The sequence below is a fragment of the Bombus flavifrons genome, chromosome 8 (genome assembly GCF_040668555.2).
Source record: "Bombus flavifrons isolate JBK064 chromosome 8, iyBomFlav1_principal, whole genome shotgun sequence".
NCBI lineage: Eukaryota > Metazoa > Arthropoda > Insecta > Hymenoptera > Apidae > Bombus > Bombus flavifrons.
In genome coordinates this window covers 1711723-1737741 of record NC_138449.1, presented here as the reverse complement: position 1 = coordinate 1737741, position 26019 = coordinate 1711723, and the positions used below count along the sequence as shown (strand labels likewise).

The 26019-nt window shown below is 41.4% G+C and overlaps 1 protein-coding gene across 1 annotated transcript; it reads right to left on the bottom strand.

Moving 5' to 3' along the window:
* Positions 1-14874: 14874 nt before the first annotated feature.
* Positions 14875-20374, bottom strand: LOC138182629 (homeobox protein engrailed-1a). Its single transcript, XM_069118663.1, has 2 exons — positions 19098-20374; positions 14875-16153 (listed from the first exon to the last, which is right to left on the bottom strand). Exons 1-2 carry the CDS (start codon positions 19795-19797, stop codon positions 15798-15800), a joined length of 1056 nt encoding a protein of 351 aa, XP_068974764.1. The 5' UTR covers positions 19798-20374; the 3' UTR covers positions 14875-15797.
* Positions 20375-26019: the final 5645 nt, after the last annotated feature.

Genomic DNA, 26019 nt, shown 5'->3' with positions numbered 1-26019 from the left:
TCCTCTTCTTCTCTTTCTCCTCTGGTTCTCTCCCGCTTCAGAAGTCTCGCGCGATCGCGTTGGGTGGTCTCTCTACTCTTACCGACTCTTGGTCCCATATAGCCGAGAGACGTGCGCACGTTCTACCATGTTCGGGACCTTCACGACAGACAACCGAAAGCAAACCTTTATGCCCTTATACCTTAAACGCGAGGCGCTCACGTACCGTGGCTAGCTAACTCGCGACAAAGCGCAAGGGAACGCGTGGGGGGCCGAGGTAACCAGATGCGTCCGCGTATTTCTTCGCACCACCCGGACACCCCACTTTCACGCCGTCTTTTTCCGTTTTTCATCGAACTGTCGGATGTGGACTAGAAACGCCGCTTGTATCGTCTCACTGTTTTGAAACAGGAACTATTTACCTTCTGTCTCGTTTTCAGAACCAAATTTTTAACAAGTAATGGCAGTTTGATCATTGAATTCAGGGTTCTTTATTAGCTAATTGAATTTTAATTCATTAACGATGAATTGCGAATGAACAATTTAGAAAATAATTACGTAGCTCTCTATCCTTAGGATTATTGCATTTCTAGTATTAAATATTTTGTAGACAATAAGTATTTTATATGTAGCATTATATGCGACTTGCGACTTGGTCAACTCTTTATGCGAAAAATGCATCGTTATCGTGATAATCAACTATTTTCATGAAATTAAAAAGTATTTTAATTTCGGTCGTTGTAAAAGCCATGTGAAAAAAGAATTAACTTTCTATTGGTAGAACCGAATGGGAACGACAGAGTGGGCAAAAAATCAGGCAAAACTCTTAATTAATTACAAAGTTGGACTGGTGGTTATCTTCGTTTCGTTTCCGGACAGCACGGTCGCAATGCGGATCCGCCGAAAGATGCGCTCCTCGGCCCGTAACGCGTAATTGGCCGGGCTGTGAACGCGACATTAGATCCTCGTTATCCTAACGAGCTGAAATAGCACGCGGCTCTCGAGAAGAGTGGCTCGATGAAAATTCGCGGAGCCTGCACACACAGCCATCGAGCAACCGAGCAATCTGCCTGGATCCTTTGCTCTATTTTTCCAGAAAGATTTAGAGTGTCCAAAAACGAAAGAATCGGCCGATTAATCTGGCTGATCGTAGCGACGACTGATGAACGTTCCGTTTCGTTCTCATTCGTTCTACGAAATTTACACTGTTGCCTTTCGCAATTCAGGAGTTTAGTTTAAATGGTAGACGATGTAATTGAGGAAAAAATGAAGAATGATTTCTTTAGCGGGAAAAATATAGTTAAATTTTATGCTGAATATATCACAGATTTAAATATTGCGACTGCTACGATATTTTATTTTGTCCGTTAACGATATCAAAAGACCGATTGTGGGTAAAAATTATTGATGAATTTAATTCAATAAAAATTATTAATACGCTAATAAACTTATTAAATTAAATCGTTTCTATTTTAACTGTTTTTGTCCTATATCCAAAATAATAGCAAATTTCTGTAAATCGATCTTTATATCAATTTTGAAGCTGTAAGAAAAACTATTTTTTTTTTACGAAAACCAAATGAAAATTTCTATGGATACTTCTAACGTAAAACTAAGAATCTTCATTCCACTTTTGTAGCTGTTATATGAATCATTTACCGTTTCTATTTTTCAAATACGTTTTATTTGCCAATATTCTCGCAGAAGCTTGAAACAACTTAACAAATTACTTTACTCTTCTAACACGATCAAAGGAAATATCCCGACGCAGTAGGATGCTTAAAAGGATGCTCACACATTGTGAGGAAAGAACTAAGACGCAAAGGTCCCGAGAGATGACCTGCAAAGTATCCTGTATCGATAAATGTCAGAGACGAGAAAAGTGCGTAATGCATCGTCGAAGATCTGCTTGACGAAGCGATTGGTTTCGGTGTCTGGATAACCGAAGGGGGCGCAAGCCGAGGGATGCAGTATTAAACCGATGTAAGTGACATTTTACGAACAAAGAGCTTTCTTCTGGCGCGTCGATGTACACGCATGCCAATAAAACGGTTACTACGTCGCTAACTTCCCGTCAAACGATTTTTCCTACTAAGAAAAACAGTCTAGCAACGATGCAACCGGTACCAATGACCCTAACGACGCCCCGTCTCGCCATCTTCGCACCAACATCGCGTTTTCTTAACTTCCTAGTAAATCTTCCTACTAATTTTCGAATCCCGTACAAAACACGAACGATGTTCTTGCTGGTATAGCCATCCTTTTCCTATACTTTATGACGAGACAATTACAATATTTTCTTCAAGTAAGAATTATTTTTACTGAATCGTATCAATTTAAAATTGAAGTGTGGATAATAAGTAGACTAGTAATTTTAATGCAACTTCATATTTCTATGACGATAATGGAATTTAAATAGAAGCTTTTTTGTCATACTAAATATTGTAATTAGAATGCAAGTGTTTATGGACACTTGTATTTTTATGAGCGCAAGTAAAAAGATATGTAGAACCTATACGGAGAATCATCTCAGCCACTGAATATCGTTACTGGAATATTATTAGATGTAGCTTATATATTCTATGAATTTTTTTATCTTTAAATTTCCTAAAATTTTTAAATGGATAAATATCCGCAGTCTGATGGCGAGTGATTAAAATTCATCGCCGTAACCGCAATGAATCTCGATCTTTCCTGGTCCAAGAATCTTTTAACGTTGCCGAAGAGCACGTGCGTAAGAGAAAAACGTCGCGACTCGTTACGACATAACTCATACGCGGCTCTTTCACGTCCATTGGCGGTGCTTGCGATGAGAGACACGCGTTCACAAAGCCTCTTTCTCTGCTCGTACGGGGTGATCTATTGGCGAGACATCTGCCGCCGTGTCGTCATAGAGACGACGCATTTACGGGCAGCTAAGTGGCCTTTACCCGCGGTTCCCGAAAGCGGTGCGATAAATTTCCCTTCGCCTCTCGCGCGGCCCGCCTTTAATTTGACGGGCCAGGCCTCGTTACACTCGTTAGCAGTCGGACCGAGAGGAAACTGGGTACTAACGTCTCTAGAGTGCGGAGCACGCTTTTGATCCACCGTGAATCCAGGTGATCTCTTAACGCTGCGATTCTTGTCTCAGAATTTTCATTCCACGATTAATATTGTTTTGAATACAGTAGATTCCGTTTTAACCAGCCAAATCTTCATTGAGAGGAAGGCTATCGTATAACAACCAAGCATTTTCTAGCTCGTTCGTAAATACTCATAATATTTATCATAAAGAAAATGGAACAGTATTTTCATTTGATTCTGAATATATACACTTTTACACTACTATAGTCTGTTGATACAGTCGAGTCGATCGAAATAAATAAAATTACATGATCAAATTGTTCGAGAGGAAACGAAGTTGAACTTCAAATCTCAGAATGTTATAGAGTAGGATTATATTATTATTTAGTAGGTACAATTAAAGAAAGTCCTCTCTGAAAATCGTAATTTACCAATAGCTGGAAATGGGTACATATAAATATTATACGAACAAACAATAAGTACACTTTCTGTTATACTAATCACTGTTGTCGATATTCGTTCATTCGAAAATATTACCTTTTAGAGATACCATCCCATGGAGTCCGATTAAGCATAAATCGTATTTGATTTTGAATAGAGAACCTTGACCTATGAAACTAATTAAAGTTTCGCTCTTTATCATTGCGTTCGATGCATCGATTTATTGATCCTAATCACTCAATAGTGTACCATTAATCAGTTTACCATTAATACTAGCAACGAATGAATTTTAGGATCTACAGCCAGCGTAAATCCAAGTTAACGTTGTTTCCCAATTTCTGCAGTTAAACCATTGTACCACAGAAATACCGGAAGTAGCCACGAGCGCAGCCCTTACGTACTCTCTGATATTGTAATAAACATCCTGCTGAGGCGCCATTAATTGTAGATGTTCGCAAGGTGGTCACGAGCCGTGCAAGAAGGTGAAATTTAGTGAGCCACTCTTGGAACCGTAGAGACCCCTAATGGCCATTCCGATGACTATGGTTCTCGACCACAGTGGCAGTTCCCTTCCGCCATCCCTCTGGTCTCCTCCGTAGCCACCCACTCCTCACCCTATCCGCTTCCCCACAGGGTTTCTAACTCGTTTTCTCCACCCTGTACTCGGCCACTCTTGCACTCTGCTCTCTCTCTCTCTCTCTCTCTCTCTCTCTCTGCCGTATATGCAACGGCGTTCCAACAATTACGCATCGTCGCAGTTAAATACAATGGCCAGGACAACGACTCTGTAATTTATCCCCGGTTTGGGCCACCATCCTGTGCGTTCGTTTCACAACGTTGGAAGAGAACACCGCCAACGCTTCGTTCTTCCCTCTTTCTCCTGCCTCCACTCTTCCTGTGACCGCCTCTGCCAGGTCCTCGCGCCGTTTTGCCCCGCGAACAACTACCAACCCCCACGGTTCTCCGCGCTTAAATTAATGATAATTAATAATGGCGACTTGTATGGACGCCGTTCGTCAGGCCTGAAATACGCGACCTCCGCGGCCTCACTCCCGTCTCGTTAGATATATTGGGAATATTAAAATTAATCTATTTCGCGTGGCATCGTAAATCGTTGAAATGACCATTCTGAAAGCTGGAATTGTGTGGATGTGTATTTTGTCTTGTTCTTTTAATTTTATTCGGGTACTTTGCTCCATAAAGGGATTTATGATACAATTGATATTTTTCGTTATAAGACCAAGTCCGGGTTACAGATACCTCGTTTTGTGGCATAAAAACAAACCATTCTGTAATGTAATGTGTAGTTAATATTTCGTATACTTGATCTTGGTAAATGAGCCGAATGGTCGGTGCTATAAACTGGAAATGATGATTAGTTAACGAGACACGAGTTTATTACAATTCGTTCAAAATAAATTAGAAGGATAAGATAAGATAATAATTCGAATAGAGGACTAAGTGTAATAAAAGAAAGAGTCTTGTAATAAAATTACGACGATGTTTTTCGCATTTAGTACATAGCAGATAATCGGTAAAATCGAATCTACCTTTAGTACACGAAAGTAGCGTAGCACGCAATTACGTCGGACAATGCAACGGGTTCGCGATAGAATTACCAATTAGGGATCGTCACGTTCAAATACAATAGCCAACGACGACGACTCAGTAATTTATCCCCGGTTTCGGCTACCATCCGCATACATATCCGTTTCCGTGTACCGGCAGACTGTGTGGTTGTGGATGCTGAACCTCATTGCCACCGATGCGTTCAAATTAATGACAATTAATAACATTCAACTTGTCCCTTTTATTCGACATTGGTTGTTAGACATACAAATTTCCGGCTTGTAGAACTTCAAATATATTAAACAGTGTTAGCTACTGATGACAGAAGAGTAAGACTTACAGTAAAGAAATTAGAATGAAAGTAACGAGAAAAACAAGCCTTTATCCGCATACGTACTAAACATATGAATTTAAAAAGTCATTCATTTGCTGTAAATTTAGAATTGTATAAAAAATTACGAATTTTTATCACTCTTATAATTCCGATATATTAAATATAAAGAATCATTTTCTTTTGCAAAAACAATAAAAATATTGCAATATAGCATAATTATTCTAATTGAAAATATCGCAACACCACACCGGATCATCTCGAACATTTTTATGTCGAAATTTATGGTAAAAAGTCCCGAATTCAAAATCTTCGTTATAAAATATCAAATCATTCTCTCTTGCAAAAACAATAAAAAATATTGCAATATAGCATAATTATTCTAATTGAAAATATTACAACACCACACCGGATCATCTCGAATATTTTTATGTCGAAATTTATGGTAAAAAGTCCCGAATTCAAAATCTTCGTTATAAAATATCAAATCATTTTCTCTTGCAAAAACAATAAAAAATATTGCAATATAGCATAATTATTCTAATTGAAAATATCGCAACACCACACCGGATCATCTCGAACATTTTTATGTCGAAATTTATGGTAAAAAATCCCGAATTCAAAATCTTCGTTACAAAATATCAAATCATTTTCTCTTGCAAAAACAATAAAAATATTGCAATATAGCATAATTATTCTAATTGAAAATATCGCAACACCACACCGGATCATCTCGAACATTTTTATGTCGAAATTTATGGTAAAAAGTCCCGAATTCAAAATCTTCGTTATAAAATATCAAATCATTTTCTCTTGCAAGAACAATAAAAAATATTGCAATATAGCATAATTATTCTAATTGAAAATATTACAACACCACACCGGATCATCTCGAATATTTTTATGTCGAAATTTATGGTAAAATGTCCCGAATTCAAAATCTTCGTTATAAAGCAATTGATGAACAATGGCATCGTATGATTAGAGCATTGTCTGCGGGGGGGGGGCAGCAAACCCGCCATTCGATCTTACGATTTATACAACGCCTTTATCATTATTTAGATCAAAAATTTCAAAAGGTACGTCGCTTTTATTGAGTTACATTTAAGTGACATAATAGCTTAACAGCGTATGAAGCAAGTACGTTAAGGTTGTGTGTTCCTTTGAGTATTCCCTTATATTGGAGGTTCTTATATTGGAACTTAATAACCCACGTGGAGGTGTATTGCTACTTCACCTAAAACTAAAAGATTGTTTACGTTTATTTTTTTTATTAGAATGTAACACTACAAAAGACGAATGGATCGTGGCAAGAAATCTTTGAAAGTAATGAGACAAGCAGCAGACAACGTAATAAACGGTAAAATAATATTATGTAGAGTATCCAGGAAATATGATATTTGTAAGAATTTCTTGAAAAGATTTATTGCAAGATACAAAGAATATCCAGATAAAATTTCATTCGGATATGCATCGCCACGACAAATATTTTCGTTGAACAGGAAAACATTTTAATCGAGTATCTGTTAAATAGATTGTATTATTTGTTTTCATTATAAGATGACGTTGATAAGATAAGTATAAAGAAATAATGCCAGTGTTTAAAAAGGATTTTTTTTAGCTTTATTAGTTTTTAGTTTAAGCCAAAAAGCTCTGACTTACACGTATTTTTATTTTTTGTTCAAGCCGAATCTCTGTTCTGTATTTTCATTTTTTTGTTTAAGAAATCATACCGTAATATTTTCCGTCAATATTGTATACCAAAAAAAGTTCACTTAATAAATATTTGTTAATACGAAAGGAGTTTTTTACCTGTTTCTGGGGCAAAAAGCCCCTTTTATATCGACAAAGATTTAAAATTTGCAAAAAGTGAGAGCATTAACCAATAAACTTTATAACAATTAAGTATAATGGTATTAAATAATCAAATACTTCAATACAAGAAACAAATATATCTCTATATTGTTATTACAAATTTTTACACAAGTTTATACGAAAAGCGGTAGTTTGAGCCCCATCCTGTCCTACGTAAAAATAAAAGAGACATTTAGAAAATAATCAGAACCATAATTAAAACACAAACGTTATTAATTAAAGTAGAGATATCTGTAATGAAGAAAAATAGCTTCTAAAGAAGGATAGCGATATTTTAATAGCAGCGAATGTATTAGACATTCTCTGAGGAAGAAAAAATGTACCTTCGTAAATCTGTTCGCGGGCAGCCACGTATGGCAGCTACTAACAGGTGCACATATCGCTTATCCCATGTCGATCGGCAGCGACATGTGCGCGAATGCGTTTGAGCTAGTCGCGCACTGTCATCCTCGCCACGTTCCATTTGTCGGTTGCGCTCGGAATACCGGGTGGCTCGTTAATTTAGGATCAATTATCGCGTCACGCCGCGCCGCACCGTTGCACTGAGAACGAGGCGCGTCCATGGCGACCATATACACAGACGGCGTCTCTTCCACGATCCGCATACTTTTCGGCCACGTAAATTTTACTAATTGCTCTGGTCCGCTTTCATTTTGAAATCGTTCGACCATAAACGATCCTGTTCTTCCTTTTTTTTTTTTTTCATTAACAATTATCCACTACGTAGAGTGGCAAACTATATTTAAATTCACATTCCATTAGTAGAGGTGAATATTTATTTAATTAATTGTTCCCAATATTGGAAGAGAAATTTTTCGTCATTATTAAAAACAGATTACGATGGAAAATAATGTCTCAGATTTCAGAAGTTGTAAAGTAAATCTGAAATCGTGCAAGATATCCAAGGACAGGAGAATAATGTAGAAACAGCTCGCATATATATATATATATATATATATATATATATATGTCGGAGAGGAAAGAACACCGGAGCCTCTGGAATGCTGGATAATCCCGCAACATTGTAACCTAGAGCCTACTATAGCTGTAATTAAACAATTGTAGTTATTCAACCTAATTGTAATTGTCCGAGATTTGTGATAGTGAGCTTGGGCTCGAGGCGACAGTCGGTCGCCAACGTGCCCGCGGTCAAGGGATGAACGTTTTGCCTAACAAAGGTATGAAGTAATTCTATAGCTCTCCTTAAAAGAAATATCTCTGGCGACACATGACAGTAAACATTCCAACGGTCTCTGTCCCGTGGCCACACGCAGTTCCTATTCTTCGAGAAAGATGATTGCCAGATGTCGATGTCTTTCCTCAGTACGTGACCAGCTAGCCCGAGGGCCGTTATAAACACTAATATCTAGTTACCTAAAGTCCTTCGAACAGATGAACAGTCTTTGTCCCAACTACGGGAAGATGGGGGAGATCTATTTCTTTCAACGAACGGCGTCTCCCACTAGCAACTTTCCCTCGAGGGCGGCTAGCATCTTTTCCAACCACCGATATGGAAATTGACCAATTAGCAGCAACGCCAATTTCCCTTACTCCCGGAACGAAGACTATCCTCGACGAATCCGATGATCTCGTGCCCTTAGACACACCCCGATATAGTTTTCCTGTGTGGCATCATCGGGACGGAAAAGTCATTCTTTCACGCGATCTCGTCAACTGAAGGAAGTAACGTTCTTACGAATTATTGTGCGGACTTAGACTTCGCGAACACGTTCAACCATCATCCCTCTGACCGCGGTTTCGTTATCGAACCCGAGACCATTGTTACTAGTATCGCGGGTGCCTAATCACCACAGTCGATTGTTAAACTTGTATCATCCGTGCCTGTGCTAATAAACTGTGTCTTTACTATATCGCAACGATGGCTAATTTCAATGAAGACTCACCAAACACCCACAATCCTGACCTCAACGCTACTCCGACATCAGAAGTGGGATCAGAACCGTTTAAAGCGCTACAAGAGCAAATGGCCCTTATGCGCGATTTAATTCAGACGCTAGTGCAAAAACCGAGGGAGCTTGAACCGAGTGTGAAACCCGGAAAATTGTCGTTACCACGCTTTAACCCCGAAGTAGCAGGCGCCGATCCAGCCGCGTGGTGCTTGGCCGTTAGTCGGCTTGTGAAGGACAACCCTCTACGAGACAGTGCGTTATACTCCGCCTTAAGTGAAGCTTTAGAAGGTTCCGCGGCACATTGGCTGACGCAAACGATGATAGACGAAGAGATAACCTGGTCTACTGTTAAGGAACGATTCCTTGTGCATTTCGGTGGCCAAGAGACAACGTCCTCGTCGTTAATGAAAGTATCCAAGGAACCACAGGGAAAGGACGAATCTCTAGGGGCTTATTACTGTCGTCTTTATTCCCTCCTGAAGACGAGGTGGCGACATTCTACGAAGGATGAAATGCTTACCGCCATCATTCTCTTCCTGGCAAGCATGCGTGACCAACGTTTTAAACGATTGGCTCTCACGAGCGACATCAAGACGGAGGACCAATTTCGAAACGAGATGAGACCCTTCTGTTACGAGGAGGAACCGACATCTTCGTCAAGAAATCCACCGGCGGAACCCGAAGCCAAAAGACGCAAGCTGTCGGCCCACCACGTGAAGTGCCTCTACTGTGGTAAACAAGGACACAGAATAGCGGAGTGCCGCCGTAGGATGCAGAGAGAACAGCGAGGAAATACGCAACGCCCGGAAGGAAGACGACCGGCAACATCGCCCCAGGTGGTTTGCTTCAAGTGTAATGCGGAGGGCCATATCGCACCAAACTGTCCGCAACAACAAGACGGAAAATCCAGCCCCAAGAACAAACCCCGAGTCGACGTCTGTGTGATGAAGCCGCCAGTTGGTAGTTTGAGTCATCTGGGTGAGTCGTTTCCGTTTTACTTCGATTCCGGAGCCGAGTGCTCATTAGTTAAAGAATCTGTAGCCTCGAAATTTTCCGGTAAGAGAACGACAGATGTAATAGTAATGCAAGGAATCGGAAATGCCTGCGTTAAAAGTACGTCCCAGATTTTGTCCGTCGTACGTATTAGCGATTTTACATTGGAGATAGCTTTCCACGTCCTTGACGATAGTCATTTAAAGTACGATATTATGATTGGTCGCGAGATAGTAAGCCAAGGATTCGATGTAATTATTACGCCCAACGGCCTCGATATCCGCAAAACGAAGACAGTCAATGCTTGCCATAAAACCGTCGAAAATGGGATTGACTTTAATAAAGTAGACACCGAAGTATGTGGTAATGATAAGAGCCGATTGATTTCTATTCTCCAAAATTTTAAAGAGTCATTTATTACGGGCTTCCCGCGTACTCGCGTAAATACGGGCCAGTTAGAGATTCGATTAATTGATCCCAACATTACCGTACAAAGAAGTCCCTACAGACTCAGCGAGGAAGAACGAAGAACAGTGCGAGAGAGAATCAGCGAGTTAATCAAGGCAAAAATCATAAGACCCAGTAGTTCGCCGTTCGCGAGCCCCATGATACTCGTGAAGAAAAAGGACGGCTCAGATAGACTGTGTGTAGATTTTCGAGCGCTAAACAAAAACACGGTCGCGGATCGGTATCCCCTACCCCTCATCGCGGATCAGATCGCGAGATTGCAAAAGGCGAGATACTTCATTAGCTTAGACATGGCCAGCGGGTTTCATCAGATTCCTATTCATCCTAATTCGACGGAGTATACGGCGTTCGTTACCCCCGACGGACAGTACGAGTACCTAACCATGCCGTTCGGATTGAAAAATGCACCTTCCGTTTTTCAGAGGGCCATTCTCAACGCCTTAGGCGACCTTGCGTATTCATACGTTGTTGTCTACTTGGATGACGTTCTAATTATTGCCGACTCGATAGATCAAGCCCTAGAAAGATTGAACACCGTATTGGATACCCTCGTAAAAGCCGGATTCTCTTTCAACTTTTCAAAATGTTCTTTCCTAACGACCTCGGTACTTTATTTGGGGTATGTAATCCGTGACGGAGAAGTTCGCCCCAACCCGGGTAAAATACACGCCTTGAGCTCTTTACCTGCGCCAACGACCGTCACACAGCTCAGACAATTCATAGGTCTAGCCACTTACTTCCGAAAATTCGTCCCTAAATTCTCACAGATAATGAAACCCTTGTACGCGCTTACTTCCGGTAACAAAAGCATAGCTTGGACGGATAAACATGAAAAAATAAGGCAAAAGGTAATTTCCGTCCTGACCGAAGCACCGGTGTTAATGATATTCGACCCCAACTACCCGATAGAACTACATACCGACGCTAGTTCTGAAGGATATGGGGCCATTTTGATGCATAAGGTCGAAGGTCAAAATAGAGTAGTAGAATATTACAGTAAAAAGACTAGCCCCGCGGAATCCAGATACCATTCCTATGAACTGGAGACGTTGGCGGTTGTAAACGCCGTCAAACATTTCCGTCATTACCTACACGGACGAGAATTCCTCGTTGTCACTGATTGCAACTCCCTAAAGGCATCCAGTAATAAGGTACATTTAAGTGACAGGGTTTACAGATGGTGGGCCTACCTGCAAACTTTCACCTTCGACATTATGTATCGGGAAGGCAAACGAATGGCTCACGCCGACTTCTTTTCGCGTAACCCCGTAGACTCGGATCACCGTAAGATCGACAAAATCGCCGAAAAGGAAATCAATCTGGCCGAAATCTCCGACGATTGGCTCTTAGCGGAACAACGTCGCGACCCCCAAATCACCGAAATTGTTGATAAGTTGCGGAACGACGAGCTTGCGGAAGACATCGCGAACACCTACGAACTACGATCCGGCACCCTATACCGTAAAATACAAAGAAGGGGCAGAACTTTCTGCTTGCCCATTGTCCCAAGAGGCTTTAGGTGGTCCGTGATCAGCCATGTACACCAGTCAATCATGCACTTAGGATGGGATAAAACGCTCGAGAAACTATACGAGTATTACTGGTTCGAAGGAATGGCGAAATACGTTCGCAAATTCGTCGAGAACTGTCATGCTTGTCGAGTTTCTAAGGCCAGTTCCGGCAAAATACAAGCCGAACTACACCCCATACCTAAGACCAGCATACCTTGGCACACGGTTCACATGGATATCACGGGCAAACTAAGCGGTAAAAACGACGCGAAGGAATATGTCATTGTGCTGGTCGACGCCTTTACCAAGTTCGTATACTTGCACCACACCCGTAAGATAGACTCCCTTAATACCATTAAAGCACTCAAGTCCGCTATATTCTTATTCGGCAGCCCCTGTCGGATAATAGCGGACCAGGGAAGATGTTTTACGGGCAAAGAATTTCAAGACTTTTGTAGAGATAAACATATTAAACTCCACTTAATAGCAACCGGTGCTAGCAGGGCCAATGGACAGGTAGAGCGTATCATGGGTACGCTAAAAAATACGTTCACAACAATAGAAACGACCGGACGGTCCTGGCAAGACGCGATCGGGGAAACACAACTGGCTTTAAATTGTACCCCCAACCGCGTGACTAAGTCGAGCCCATTGGAACTGTTAATCGGTAAAACAGCGAGACCCTACGGCTTGTCCGTACCCGACAATATCGAAGAAAGAGAAGTAGATATCTCCCACGTACGGCGACAGGCGATAAAAAATATAGAAGCAAGTGCCAAATACGATAAGGATAGGTTCGATAAAAATAAGGCTCAAGTAGTTAGGTTTAAACTTGGTGAGTTTGTGTTACGTAAAAACGAGGAAAGAAACCAAACGAAGCTAGATCCGAAATTCAGGGGTCCATTTAGGATAGCAGAGATTCTGGAAGGAGATAGGTACACCTTAGAAACCTTGGACGGCAAAAGATCATATAAGGACAGACATGACAGACTGAGGAAGATGCCAGACAGCAGCGTCCCCGCTGAGTTAGACGTCTACGATGATGACAACGACGGTGATAATAACGATGCAAGTTCACGGACCTCAGAGGATCATTAATACCACGTTGCGGCTGTGCATCCAGTGTGGTGCTCTGCGCCTTCGTAATATGTCCAGTGGGACATTCTGCGCCTTTGTAATACGTCCAGTGGGACATTCTGCGCCTTTGTAATACGTCCAGTGGGACATTCTGCGCCTTTGTAATACGTCCAGTGGGACACTCTGCGCCTTCGTAATACGTCCAGTGGGACATTCTGCGCCTTTGTAATACGTCCAGTGGGACATTCTGCGCCTTCGTAATACGTCCAGTGGGACACTCTGCGCCTTCGTAATACGCCCAACGTAGTAACACGATCCAACAATCTGAGACCCACCCGTGTACGGAATCGAAAATGATCTGTCGTGTCGTTACGGTCTGACTGATAACTCACGGAATGCAACTAGCACTTTGAATATAAATTATAACGCCACTAATTCTAGTTCTCTTTCGTTTCCTTGCTTGTCAAACCTCCGAACAGAATCTCGTTGCCGAAATGGACCTTTGACTTACTTGGAACATGTAATTGAATGGTAAATAATATCAGCTACGTCGAGTCTAATGTAAAAAAAAAATACAATATTTTAGCTACACACGAGGACGTGTGATAGTCAGGATGGCCGTGTCGGAGAGGAAAGAACACCGGAGCCTCTGGAATGCTGGATAATCCCGCAACATTGTAACCTAGAGCCTACTATAGCTGTAATTAAACAATTGTAGTTATTCAACCTAATTGTAATTGTCCGAGATTTGTGATAGTGAGCTTGGGCTCGAGGCGACAGTCGGTCGCCAACGTGCCCGCGGTCAAGGGATGAACGTTTTGCCTAACAAAGGTATGAAGTAATTCTATAGCTCTCCTTAAAAGAAATATCTCTGGCGACACATGACAGTAAACATTCCAACGGTCTCTGTCCCGTGGCCACACGCAGTTCCTATTCTTCGAGAAAGATGATTGCCAGATGTCGATGTCTTTCCTCAGTACGTGACCAGCTAGCCCGAGGGCCGTTATAAACACTAATATCTAGTTACCTAAAGTCCTTCGAACAGATGAACAGTCTTTGTCCCAACTACGGGAAGATGGGGGAGATCTATTTCTTTCAACGAACGGCGTCTCCCACTAGCAACTTTCCCTCGAGGGCGGCTAGCATCTTTTCCAACCACCGATATGGAAATTGACCAATTAGCAGCAACGCCAATTTCCCTTACTCCCGGAACGAAGACTATCCTCGACGAATCCGATGATCTCGTGCCCTTAGACACACCCCGATATAGTTTTCCTGTGTGGCATCATCGGGACGGAAAAGTCATTCTTTCACGCGATCTCGTCAACTGAAGGAAGTAACGTTCTTACGAATTATTGTGCGGACTTAGACTTCGCGAACACGTTCAACCATCATCCCTCTGACCGCGGTTTCGTTATCGAACCCGAGACCATTGTTACTAGTATCGCGGGTGCCTAATCACCACAGTCGATTGTTAAACTTGTATCATCCGTGCCTGTGCTAATAAACTGTGTCTTTACTATATCGCAACGATGGCTAATTTCAATGAAGACTCACCAAACACCCACAATCCTGACCTCAACGCTACTCCGACATATATATATATATATATATACACACACATATATCTATTTAATTCGATTTAATCGGTGGCAACATGTAAGCGGGTTACATAGATTATATCGACCACATATTGTGAGACACCGGTATATATCTACCATATACGCATACTTTCCAAGTCTGTCTACACGAACATGAGATATAAGTATATTTAGAGAAAGATCTATATAGATCCTATGTAGACTCGTACGATAATTAGGAATATACAGTGTGAGATCGTTTCTGTATTCACGCGACCGTGTGCAGCTTCGCACATACACAATAATATAATCTTCGCGCGGCAATTAAAGATTATCTCGTATCATACATATACACATTACGATCACTTGTATTTACAATTATGTACAAGGCAAATAAATAATTTAAGCATCTAATCGATAAGGATCGTTCCGAAGTCAGTGTACTAGAATCGTATCTATGCCGATATACGTACATATAGTCGATAAATATAAAGGTTCAGTCTGCGGCCATACGATCATACGAAAAACGAACGTCGATCTTGCTCCACTTTTCTCTCTCTCTCTCTCTCTCTCTCTCTCTCTTTCTCCCTTTCTGTCTGTATTTCTGGTATATAAATCGCTCAAGATTTCACCGTTTCAAGATTCATTGCTGCAGCTACGTCTAAACTAGAGTAGAAAATTATTTGGTAATCGCTTAATGTAGCTATATAGAAGTAGATCAGGATCCTATCGCTCTGACCGACGATAAATATTGTCGTGGACCGTTTAAAATATCTTTAAACACGTGTTTCCTACCTCCATTTCAGTTAAACTCTTCCGTAAGAAATTCGACGACTTTAGAACACGCAATCGTTTTCGAATCGTTCTTTCCAGACATTTTTAACTACTTCCGTCGGGTTAGAACGTTGGTGTAAAGCGACGAGCGGATTGTTCGGTTATCGTACGAGTGAAATTTCTTACGAGTACAACAACAACCTTTTTGACAACACGTTACTCGTCATTAGTGCGAATGATTGCTTCCAGTCACGATTTCCTCGCCGTCCTCGTCAACGGGCACCGTCGAATGATTGTACAGACCTTGGGCCATCAATTGAAGAGCTAGCGGATTTTTCTGGCCGCTGGCCTTCTTGATTTTTGCCCTTTTGTTCTGGAACCAGATCTTGATCTGCGCCTCGTTTAAGCCCAGATCTCGAGAGAGCTGCTGCCGTCTTCTCTCGGTTAGGTATCGATTTTCCGTGAATTCCCTCTTCAGCCTAGCCAGTTGCTCCGCGCTGAATGCGGTCCGTGGTCTTTTCTCTTCCGGCGACCCGCTCTTTCCGTTGTTTTGCGATCGTTTCACTCTCCTCGTTCGTGGTCCTGAAACGAAACGGTTAATTGCTCGTTAATTTTAATTCCATTCGATAACACGATTGTTTTGAATTTTCATTGAGCTATAAGTAAACCATACGAATATTAACGTTTCGCTTCGAATTTTCATTCGACTGTAAATAAACTCACTCGAATTATCATATGATGGAATTTCTAACGCCAAACTCGCTCCGGTCCGATCGCTATCCGTAAATCCTGTTTCAATAAGCGACGCATTCGCGTTGATTATCGGAAGCTCGCACGTCGAAGAAATCGGTGACTCGGTAGAGAATTTTGACTAATCTTCCGTTGGACAGATACGTAGAGAGTAATGAAGCAAGAGAGAATAAATTCTTTTTGGACTTTTAGATCGGAGATTATAATTTCATGTCACGTGTAAATTAATCTAGCGATCTAACCTGCTATCGTGTTTTTGTAACGTTTAGAAGAATTATTGGAAGCACTGCTGACAGCTACTGAATATTCATAAGGCAACTTATCAATAAATACTACATTAACAGGAGAGTGAACTAAAATTCCTAGTAAAACAAATCGTTTAAGAATTTAGATTTCTTTAAAGGAGCAGAAATACGTGTTTTCGAAGTTATCCAGCAAAGTTTCTAATGAATTGCCTTCAAAATTTTAGCACTAACATGTTAACTAACCTTTTCCAACTCATTCGTTAATCAAAGATTTCTACAATCACAAAGTTGAAAGTTGATAAAGACAAATCAATTTCAGTTAAATCAGTGTCAAACCTTACGCTCTTAACACTAGAACTACCGATAGTTAACAGGAAGCTATTTCTACCAAAACTAGTGAAAATGACTGGTCTTTAAAAAATACGTAATAATAGAATATTTGTATATTTATAGATTTATTACTTTCTTACAGAAGGAATTCCATGTTATGTAGTCAATTTTTGATATTATTAATCCATCTGGGACCATAATCCCTAAACGAGGGTTGACACATTTATAAAATTGTAGAACTAATCATTTTGACTGCTGTGGTATTTCTAGTGTTAGCATCTAGCGATCAATCCGGAATTTTCCTGATATCTGATATCATCATATCGAATGCTACGCGGTAAAAATTTAAAAAAACGTGTGGCAAGTTGTAGAAAACGAGGAAACTGGTTAATTGAGGTTCGATAAACAGATTGTAGGATACTTTTACACTTTGACAAGTACCAGTTATTTTCACTGGTATTGATATAAGTAGCCTTGATACAAAGTTATTTTGAGCTTGAACACATAAAAAACAAAATAAAATTCATTATATTATTCTTTTAATAAAATTGTAAAACCAGCCAATTTGACTGATAGTTCCAATGTTAAATACAATTTATTCCTAACAGTAGCCAAACGAAATAACGTCTAAAAAATATATCTAAAATTCGTAAATAAAAACAAATTGTTACCTATATTCAGGAAATTGAAAATTTAAACTACGAGTTAACTCATTTCCCTACATTAAATTAGAATTTTAGAATTTCTAAATAAAAAGATTATTAGACATATTCAAAAAACTAAGAATCCGAGCGACGTGTTAATTCATCTTACCATGTTAACATTTACTAGAAATTATTCTACTGAAAAGTTTCGTTAAGTTGTTGCGTATTAACACCAAACATCGTTTCGATAAAATTCCCAAATAAACCAACTGTTTAACCGAAAAACGCACGAACGTTAACAAGTGAACGCGTGTTTTCGTGTTAATATTTAGTTTCATTCCATTGAAACTATCAAGCAGGGGGAAATAAAAAAATTTTCGAGCCAACTCGTCTTCCAAGTTCAACATATTTTGCTTCCGTCGATTTCCTCAAAGTATCTCAACTAATATCATTCCAATTCGAAGTTACATGCGTGCAACGATAAGCACCAGCTAAAATAGCTCGATTAAAATCTACCATCGGCCATCGATCACTCTTTAGCGTCGAACACCATTTAATTAACCGCAGAACCAGCCGGTATCAAGAAACGGAACATCGATCACGATTTACGGTAATTAGTAACCGCGATTATCGGGTGGTAGGGTCGCGGACCACCCTGTTGACTAGATAGAAGTCGCATATCTGGGACACGATGGTCGCAGATGGTAGATCGCGGTTATAGATTCAGAAGAACCAAGAGTTCTGTGAACTGACACAGGTGGTGTATTCAAAGCTGTACGTTCACCCTGAGCTGAAACTGCAATTATACATAAAGTATGCAGTCCGGTAGTTCGGTACCGATCGGTTCCTTCTAAGACTAGGTCTAAACTAGTATTTCTTTATAGAATCCGATCGCGTTACACCGAAGGAAACTGTAATTAGGGGAACTTTATGTAGCGTTTTCCACGACGTGCCGGGAAACGCGCGTTCATTTACATAGAAACTGGTTTGCAGATGTAACGGTCACCGAACGTAAATTGATTAAGCCGATACACAGAGAAATAGTGGTACCAGAGTGGCGAGCTATGGCTGGCTAGTTGCGTTCCTCCGCTTCCGTGATACCCACGATTAACTGAGATATATCTCTCTCGATACAGATTGGGTCGTGGGATCTTGATTAATCTTGCGTATTAATCCCAGTGAAACCACCCTGTCATCTATCAGTTTCTCGTCTCGCGTATATTAGAGTCACCTATTAATTGTTTTCATGCTCGAATCGATGTGATCGATGGTAAAAATCTCTTATTGTTAGCAATACTATTAAATATTATCGTTGCTGATAAAATCGAAGAACTGAATGAACGTACAAAAGTTATTTACGTACATTCTTGTAAATTCTTAGAAATTGTTCGAAGTATAAATTTCGTTTTGGAAAGTCATTCGTGTGAAATGAACGTTGTTACATTTTATATTTCAATGAAATTATTATGAAAAATATCTTTACAATGCTTATGTATTTTTGTGAATATGAAAGTTTGTCTTCAAAAAATTCAGATTCGAAATAACTGACAATCCTACCGGATGAAGGTCTGTCCGAGTATCTGGTACAATAAACCCACGCAGGCCAAGGACTCTGTCCGTTGAGTCCAGTTTGGTTGGTGGTGGTGCTGTTCGCATTTCCGGCACTGCTGTCTCCACTTAAGGAGTCGCTGCCGATGGTAGAGGACGTGGAACCCAGGGAAGGTGCTCCAGTTACGGAACTTCCGGTGACGGAACTTCTGCTACTCGCTAGGCTTTCGAGACTTCCGCTTCTGCTGAGACCAGTGTTCCTCTGAAGGGGTGACGTCAGCCCACAGTGAGAAGAAAACAGATCCCTTTCTCTGTGCACGGAAAAATTGCCAGGCTGAGGCCTCGTGGGCGACAATCGATTGGACGATAGAGTCAGATCACGTGGCAAAGAAAGAGGACTGTGACGAGGTATCGGAACTGGAATCGTCGTCGAGTGACCGGGCGCCAAGGTGGTTTGCTTCGGTGCTTTCGTGTTGAGAATCGCCTCTCGTCCAAAATCTGGTCTCAGTATATTTACCACGCTGAATCTCAACGGTGCCTCGATGTCGTCTTTGTGATCTGCTTGCTGATCCTGGCGAGAAACCACGTGACTTTCGGGTGAACGCACTCGATGATGGTGATGATGATGATGATGATGATGATGATGATGGCTGCCAATTCCCAGTCGAAGACCGTACGCGGAATCCATTGCCACGAGAGCTACGCTCATCTTTCGATCTTCCGAATCGTCTGTCACATATACGATTCAAATGTAAATGTCAGCCGTGACAGTTGAACGGTGAAATTTCAACCGTAACGCTAATCCTCTGTCGTCATATTTGTGAAAGTGCACAGAGCCACACTTGTCGCGTATCTAGTCTGTCAGAGCTTAAAGTTCACTGGTTCAAGACACTGACTCACTGTTTCATATCTCGCTCGTTAAAGTTTCCCTTAGGATCACCGCACGCGTCACTGTACTTTCTTCACTGATCATTCATTGATCACATTCAGCCGTTCGTGCCACTTACAACGTCTTAAAACTTCTGTTCCCGCGTATTGCGTAATATTCGTCGGCGGATGTTGCGTGGTATTGCGCGCTCACGTGACAGGCTCATCTAGCCGCGAACATTGTCGCGTCGAACGTTGCTGTTGTCCGAAGCGAGATGAAAGGTTCGACTCTGGATCAGCTCCAAGAGCTGCAAGTCTTCTTAGTATTGGCTTTTCTCGAGGTTTCCGAGGACTCGAGCGAGTGCTGTGACGGGTCTGACTGGCTGTCCATCCGTCGCTCAGTGATGTCTAAACTAGGGGACCTGTGGTCCCTACTTACCGCTTTCCCCTCCGACCCCCTCGTCCCTTCACTCCTCCTACGCCCCAGTCTGGAGTGCAGTGCACTAGACACCCTCGATTGTATCTCTATTAACTCTTCAGTCACAAGCTCCGCCCACTGGCGTAAGGTCTACCCTACTCCCCTCCGTTTGCTCGCCCCCCTCCACCAGCAGTGGTACGAAGAGTAGGGAGCTGGAGTTCACTACGATCGATGCCACTGCATCGTTCCACTCTCGTTTCAACGGCGACCAGATTTTTGTCTTACTTATAACCGTTTTTTTCCTTCTCTTCTACGTATAGCTACTTTGGGAAAAATATGTTGTCAAGTTCTTCCGAGGCACGACTTTCCTTCTACGTCGATGAAATACTCGTCCATTTTCGGAAGGAATTATACAAAGTAAAAGCATCGTTACTTAAGATAGTATGTACCAGGCTTTACCTTCTTTTCAATACGTCTTTTTAATACGAGGAACGAAGAACTGTAATTACAGGACGTGTACACGTTAGCATACACGTGTTAATTGCAATTCGCGAACGGTGTACAATATTCGCAATGTTTCCAAGTAATTTGGCAATGCTTCTCCAAAAAACAAAGATATCTGCGCCACTGCGAATGCCAGTAAGAGCGCCAGCTTCTCCCCGCCCCGTTTCGTTCCCCCACCCCTCATCCTCAGCCAAGATCTTGCCCACAATCTTGCCCCTCCCCGGCTAGCCACGCCCTCCGATCCTCCTCTCCTGTTTTTCGATGCCCACTACTCCATACTTTTGTTCCTCCCCACCCCGGTTTTCTATCCGGAGGCAGCTAATTCATTTCTTTGAGTCGACAGGCGTTTTCTCACTGACGTGAATTTTATCGTTCGACGTCGAAATCGCTTTATACAAAAATTTACAAGAGCATCCACATCGAACGAACCACTTCTCGCCATTGCTCTTCTTCTTTTTCGTTGGATCCCCGTGACGGTTAACGAACAAATGTATTACCCGTGATGCAGATGCTGATCCACAGTTTCTCTCTCGTTCTCATCTTTCTCTTGTCTCTCTTTCGTTTCGGTTTACCCGCGCCGATTGATTGTTTGTTTAAGGGCGGACACAATATGGTTCATCGACCAATCCGCGTACATTACGACTTACTTCTACGAATTTGTTCTCATACGCCCCTTATCGTTTCTGTCAAGTGTGATAAAATGAAAAAATTCTCAAGTTACTCGATTGCAGTCGTAAACCCATCGCGAAAAACGTTCTTTCTTCCACTGTAATTTTTAACGTCGGTAAACAAACGTTTATCGTTCAGGTGAGATCTAAATCGTTATGATTCCGGTATCTGTCGCGGACACTCCGCTGGCGTAATTAACTTCATTAGAAATAGCGACGACACACTCGACCATTAACCAGTAAAGAGAAAATTACAGTCATTAACCCTTTTAACGTCTAATCGCATGAGATTCTGCTGTTCTAGTGGAAACGTTATTTGCCCACGACATGAAACGAGCCAACCTATACATTAGGAGCACGCGAGACTTCTAAGGAGCCGTCGTTAAAATCGTGCCAATTAAAGCCCGTAAGAAAACGTGATTCCCCCACGTCACGTGCGAACCGATACATTATCGAATCGTAATTAACGAAAATTCAGAAATTTAACCGGATGTTAATAAATAATCTCGCAACTAATTTAGAAATAAACTTTTGTACGGCTGATAATCACGGACATTGTAATTATTGCGTAAAATGGAAACGTTAATTCGACGGAATAAACGTGGCTATTGGAAAAAGCGTGGAATTGTACATTTTACAAGATAGCAGGTAACATAATAGGTAATGCTAGCGAAGATAATGATGATAATCGGCGGTTCTCGATTATAACTGAACGAAGAAATACTGTAATCGCGAAAAGTCGGCTCTTTACATGTCCATAAAATTGTCTACGTTACGCAACACCTGTTCTCCGTGAACGTGTTTACGAGCATAACACGTTTTCACCCGTGGCTTGCAAAATTATATTTCTAACCACGCCACGGTCGGGTTAGCCGAGGGAACAGAAGGCAATTCCTTTGTTTCGCCAGTCTGAAGTTGGCGAAGAAACTCTATGCTGTGGCTGTATGGTTGTTAAAGAGCATGGTTTTATTAATGACCACACCTAGGGATACCAGCTGCCACGTGAACCACAAAAGGATCGTTAGTTCCTAGTTAGATTCGTGTAAGAACAATAATAGAGATAGCCGCTATAAATAACCATAACGTGTCTATCCATCAATAGCGGCCTCGTCTGAGAATGGAGCACCGCTCTGCGCCACTTTCCACTTGGAACATAGCAGCGTTTGGAGGGGAGAGATCCTCTAAACTAGTTTCCAACACTGTCTTCCTTTGGTCTCTAAATCCGGTACACTGTTATTTGTCAAGGAGAGATCGATCACTGTAAATTGATTTAACGATCGATCTAATGATTCGGCTACGAGAAAACGGTACTTTTTGTTAACAGAAAAAGTTGTATTTTCAGTCGATTCTATGTTTTACATGAAGTCGATATGTAAGAATTAGAAAGTACCAAACTAAAAATAATGATACATATTGCAATTACAAAGGTTTTCTAAAGAAAAGCATTTTGTTAATTCATTGCGTAGCCAAAATTCCAGCTGGAGCAGCAGGAAAAAAGAAGAGGCAAGGATTTATCTACCTGAAAGTTTGACGCTGTCATCCGTCTGCGGGCTGATTGCCGTCCAAATGTATTCCAGCAAGAAGCGGATTCATCCGAGGGGGCAAGCGTGGTTAATTCGTTCGTTAGGAATACATACGTGAGCAGACGCGTCACTCGGAAGGACTGGCTGGTCGAAAAGAGAAAACGCCTAGGGCGAGACCAATCGCGACGTCTCGTACGTCAGGGATTGATTGGGTTTTTCGTTTGGCTTGCAAAAGAAAGAACGGGACGCGGGATCTTGCAGCGACGATCATTATTCCCCGAACACGATTTGTAAACGGGTTCTATTTATGGCACTGCAAACTCTATAATCAGCCGCCGCAGGGGCGACGACTTATTTAGAATAATTAATGTTGGTACGACCTCACGAACCGGTTGCCGGCCAATCGCGATAAAGGCCTCCCCACCACGCCGTCCATAGAGGGGAAGCGAGAGGCGTGGTCCAGCGTTGGCGCCGCCCATAGCACTCGATCCACATGCAACTTGGCGTGCGAGTTCTCCGCTTTCCCCTCTTTCTCTCTCCCTTTCCCGGTATCGCCACTTTTTCGAGAGCCTCGCGATATTTTCTAGAGCAGAAGCGAACCTGCGCGTAGCCATGCGCGTCCGGACCAGATATCGCGCAACATTATTCGTCCGATCTCATGAAACTTTCGACACTAGTTTTTCTTCGGACAAATGTTTAAAAATTAGTGGACTACCAGATATCTTGCTCAGGTTATCATTTCGTTCTGTAACCAGTTACAAGGTGTTGAATTTTAAGTATCAACGATTATAATCGTGATAAGTTCTTTGTGGAAGTAGAGTACAGTTGACAATTGAGAATTTTCTGCCAACTAATATCCCATTTATTTATCTACGAGTATCGACGCTCATATTCTTACAAAGAAACATCTTCTTAATATACGATCATTCTAAAAGAGACGTAACATGGATTCAGAACTTCAAATTATCGTAATTCCACTCGTTCGAAGATTCGTCCCTATACACGAAGCATATCCAAACAGTGATCGGTCGAACCCTCCAACAGCCTGGCAAACGGCGTAACACGAACAATCGTTATACCGTGGGGTGGGGATAAGGATAATAAATGCGGTCGACGAATGCGGTGCGAATCGAAATAACTAGACGATCAATCGGGCTGATTGAAAGTATCCGACGGGCAAGCCTGTCGTACATCCACGAAAGTGCACTTCCCTCCTTCCCTTAACGCCAGACACACCCCTGCGCCACACGAGACACCATCGATGATTCCCCTAATCTCGTTTATAAACACTCGACGACCACTCCCACCTCCCCTGCTGCGGAGGGATGATACCATTGCTACCCTCGTGCAGGAGATACGTCGGTCGCTCATTTTCACGGCCTGTTACGCGTCCGGCGATCGCTTCAGTGTATTTATACTGAGATAATGCACACCCGGTACATGCGAAGATAACCGCACCCCTGGCATGCGGTATGTTGCTTATAAACCGTTCTAACGCGATGGGCAACCGCAAAGTGTACTGATTTATCGGCGGGGATGGTGATGAACGAGGAAATCGTGTCTCTCCCTCTTCAAGGAGAATTCAAAGCTTCTCCCTTATACGTGAATTTTGTTTCACGGAACCTGTGTGTTTCATATAATTTAGGTTACCGTTTGCAACTGTTTGTATGATAACACAGGTCTATGGTTACGGTGGATCCACGTTCAGATCAACTGTCGTACAAATGAACTTAACAGGACGTGACAAAGAAAGATAGACATCTAGAGATTCTATTGGGTTGGCAACTAAATGATTGCGGATTTTGTCATTAGGTAGTAATGAATGGAAATTTTGGGATGTGTTGTCAAATCCACCATGTTGCCTTGACCTCGCGCCTTTAGATTACCATTCATTTTGTTCTTTGCAGAACTCCTTAAATGGTAAAATTGTTAATGACGCTGATGATGTAAAATCACATTTAATTCAGTTTTTCACTGGCAAAAATCAGAAGTTTTACGAACATGGAACTATGACACTGCCTGAAAGATGGCAAAACGTCATCGACAAAAACGGACAATACCTAACTGAATAAAGTTATATTTTTAAGCAAAAATTTTGATTTTTCTTCAATCGCTTAGTTGTCAACTCAATGTTTTACAAAAAGATTTGTAAATCCTAAAACATGTATCATCTATAAAATTTCTATAAAGAATTGCCAATTACAGTAGCGTTGTAATCATTCATTATTTTGTCATTAGATAGTAATGACAAAATCCGCAATCACTTAGTTGCCAACCCAATAATATGCCTATGAGAGAGGCCGAGATATGCCTAAAATTCAATGTATATATATTAGGTTGTCCGAAAAGTTTCTTTCGTTTCATAAGGAAATAACAGACGCACAATGTTTTTTATTTTATATTAGTTTACTGAATTATGCACGAGCATAATAATAGAAATAAAACGAAATGGATCATATCTAATTAAATAAAATAATATAAAACAGAAATTGTTGTTCATCTATTATCACCTTATGAAACGAAAGAAACTTTTCGGACAACCCAATACAATACATCTGTATATGTTCTGCATGTTATTTACATGATATTCTTTCGTCGCATCCAATTATCATAATATTTACCATAATCGTTTCTAATCCATTTTATACCAAATGAAATATAAATACATAAAAACTCGGGATATTACTTCTCTCTCTCTCTCTCCCTCTCTCTCTCTCCATCGAACCGAACAACTTGCTTGCAACTTTTTCCTGGATAAAATCAGTTACAAAGTGAACTGGTCGGTAAGAAGCAGAGCCACTTTCTTTGCGTTATTTGTAGACAAGGGTCTCGGACGAATAGCCGAGTAACGAGTCCATTCGAATGCCCTGTCGCGCTCCAATTTTTTTCTCCGACGCACACCGATTACGCCGTCATGTAGGTAGTACAATTCTATTCTTCTTATGACGTTG

Coding starts and splice junctions, on each gene's coding strand:
- LOC138182629 (XM_069118663.1), bottom strand. CDS start 19,797: ATGAGCGTAGCTCTCGTGGCAATGGATTCCGCGTACGGTCTTCGACTG. Junction 16,154..19,097: donor CTCGGACAGACCTTCATCCG/GTAGGATTGTCA, acceptor GTTTCGTTTCAG/GACCACGAACGAGGAGAGTG.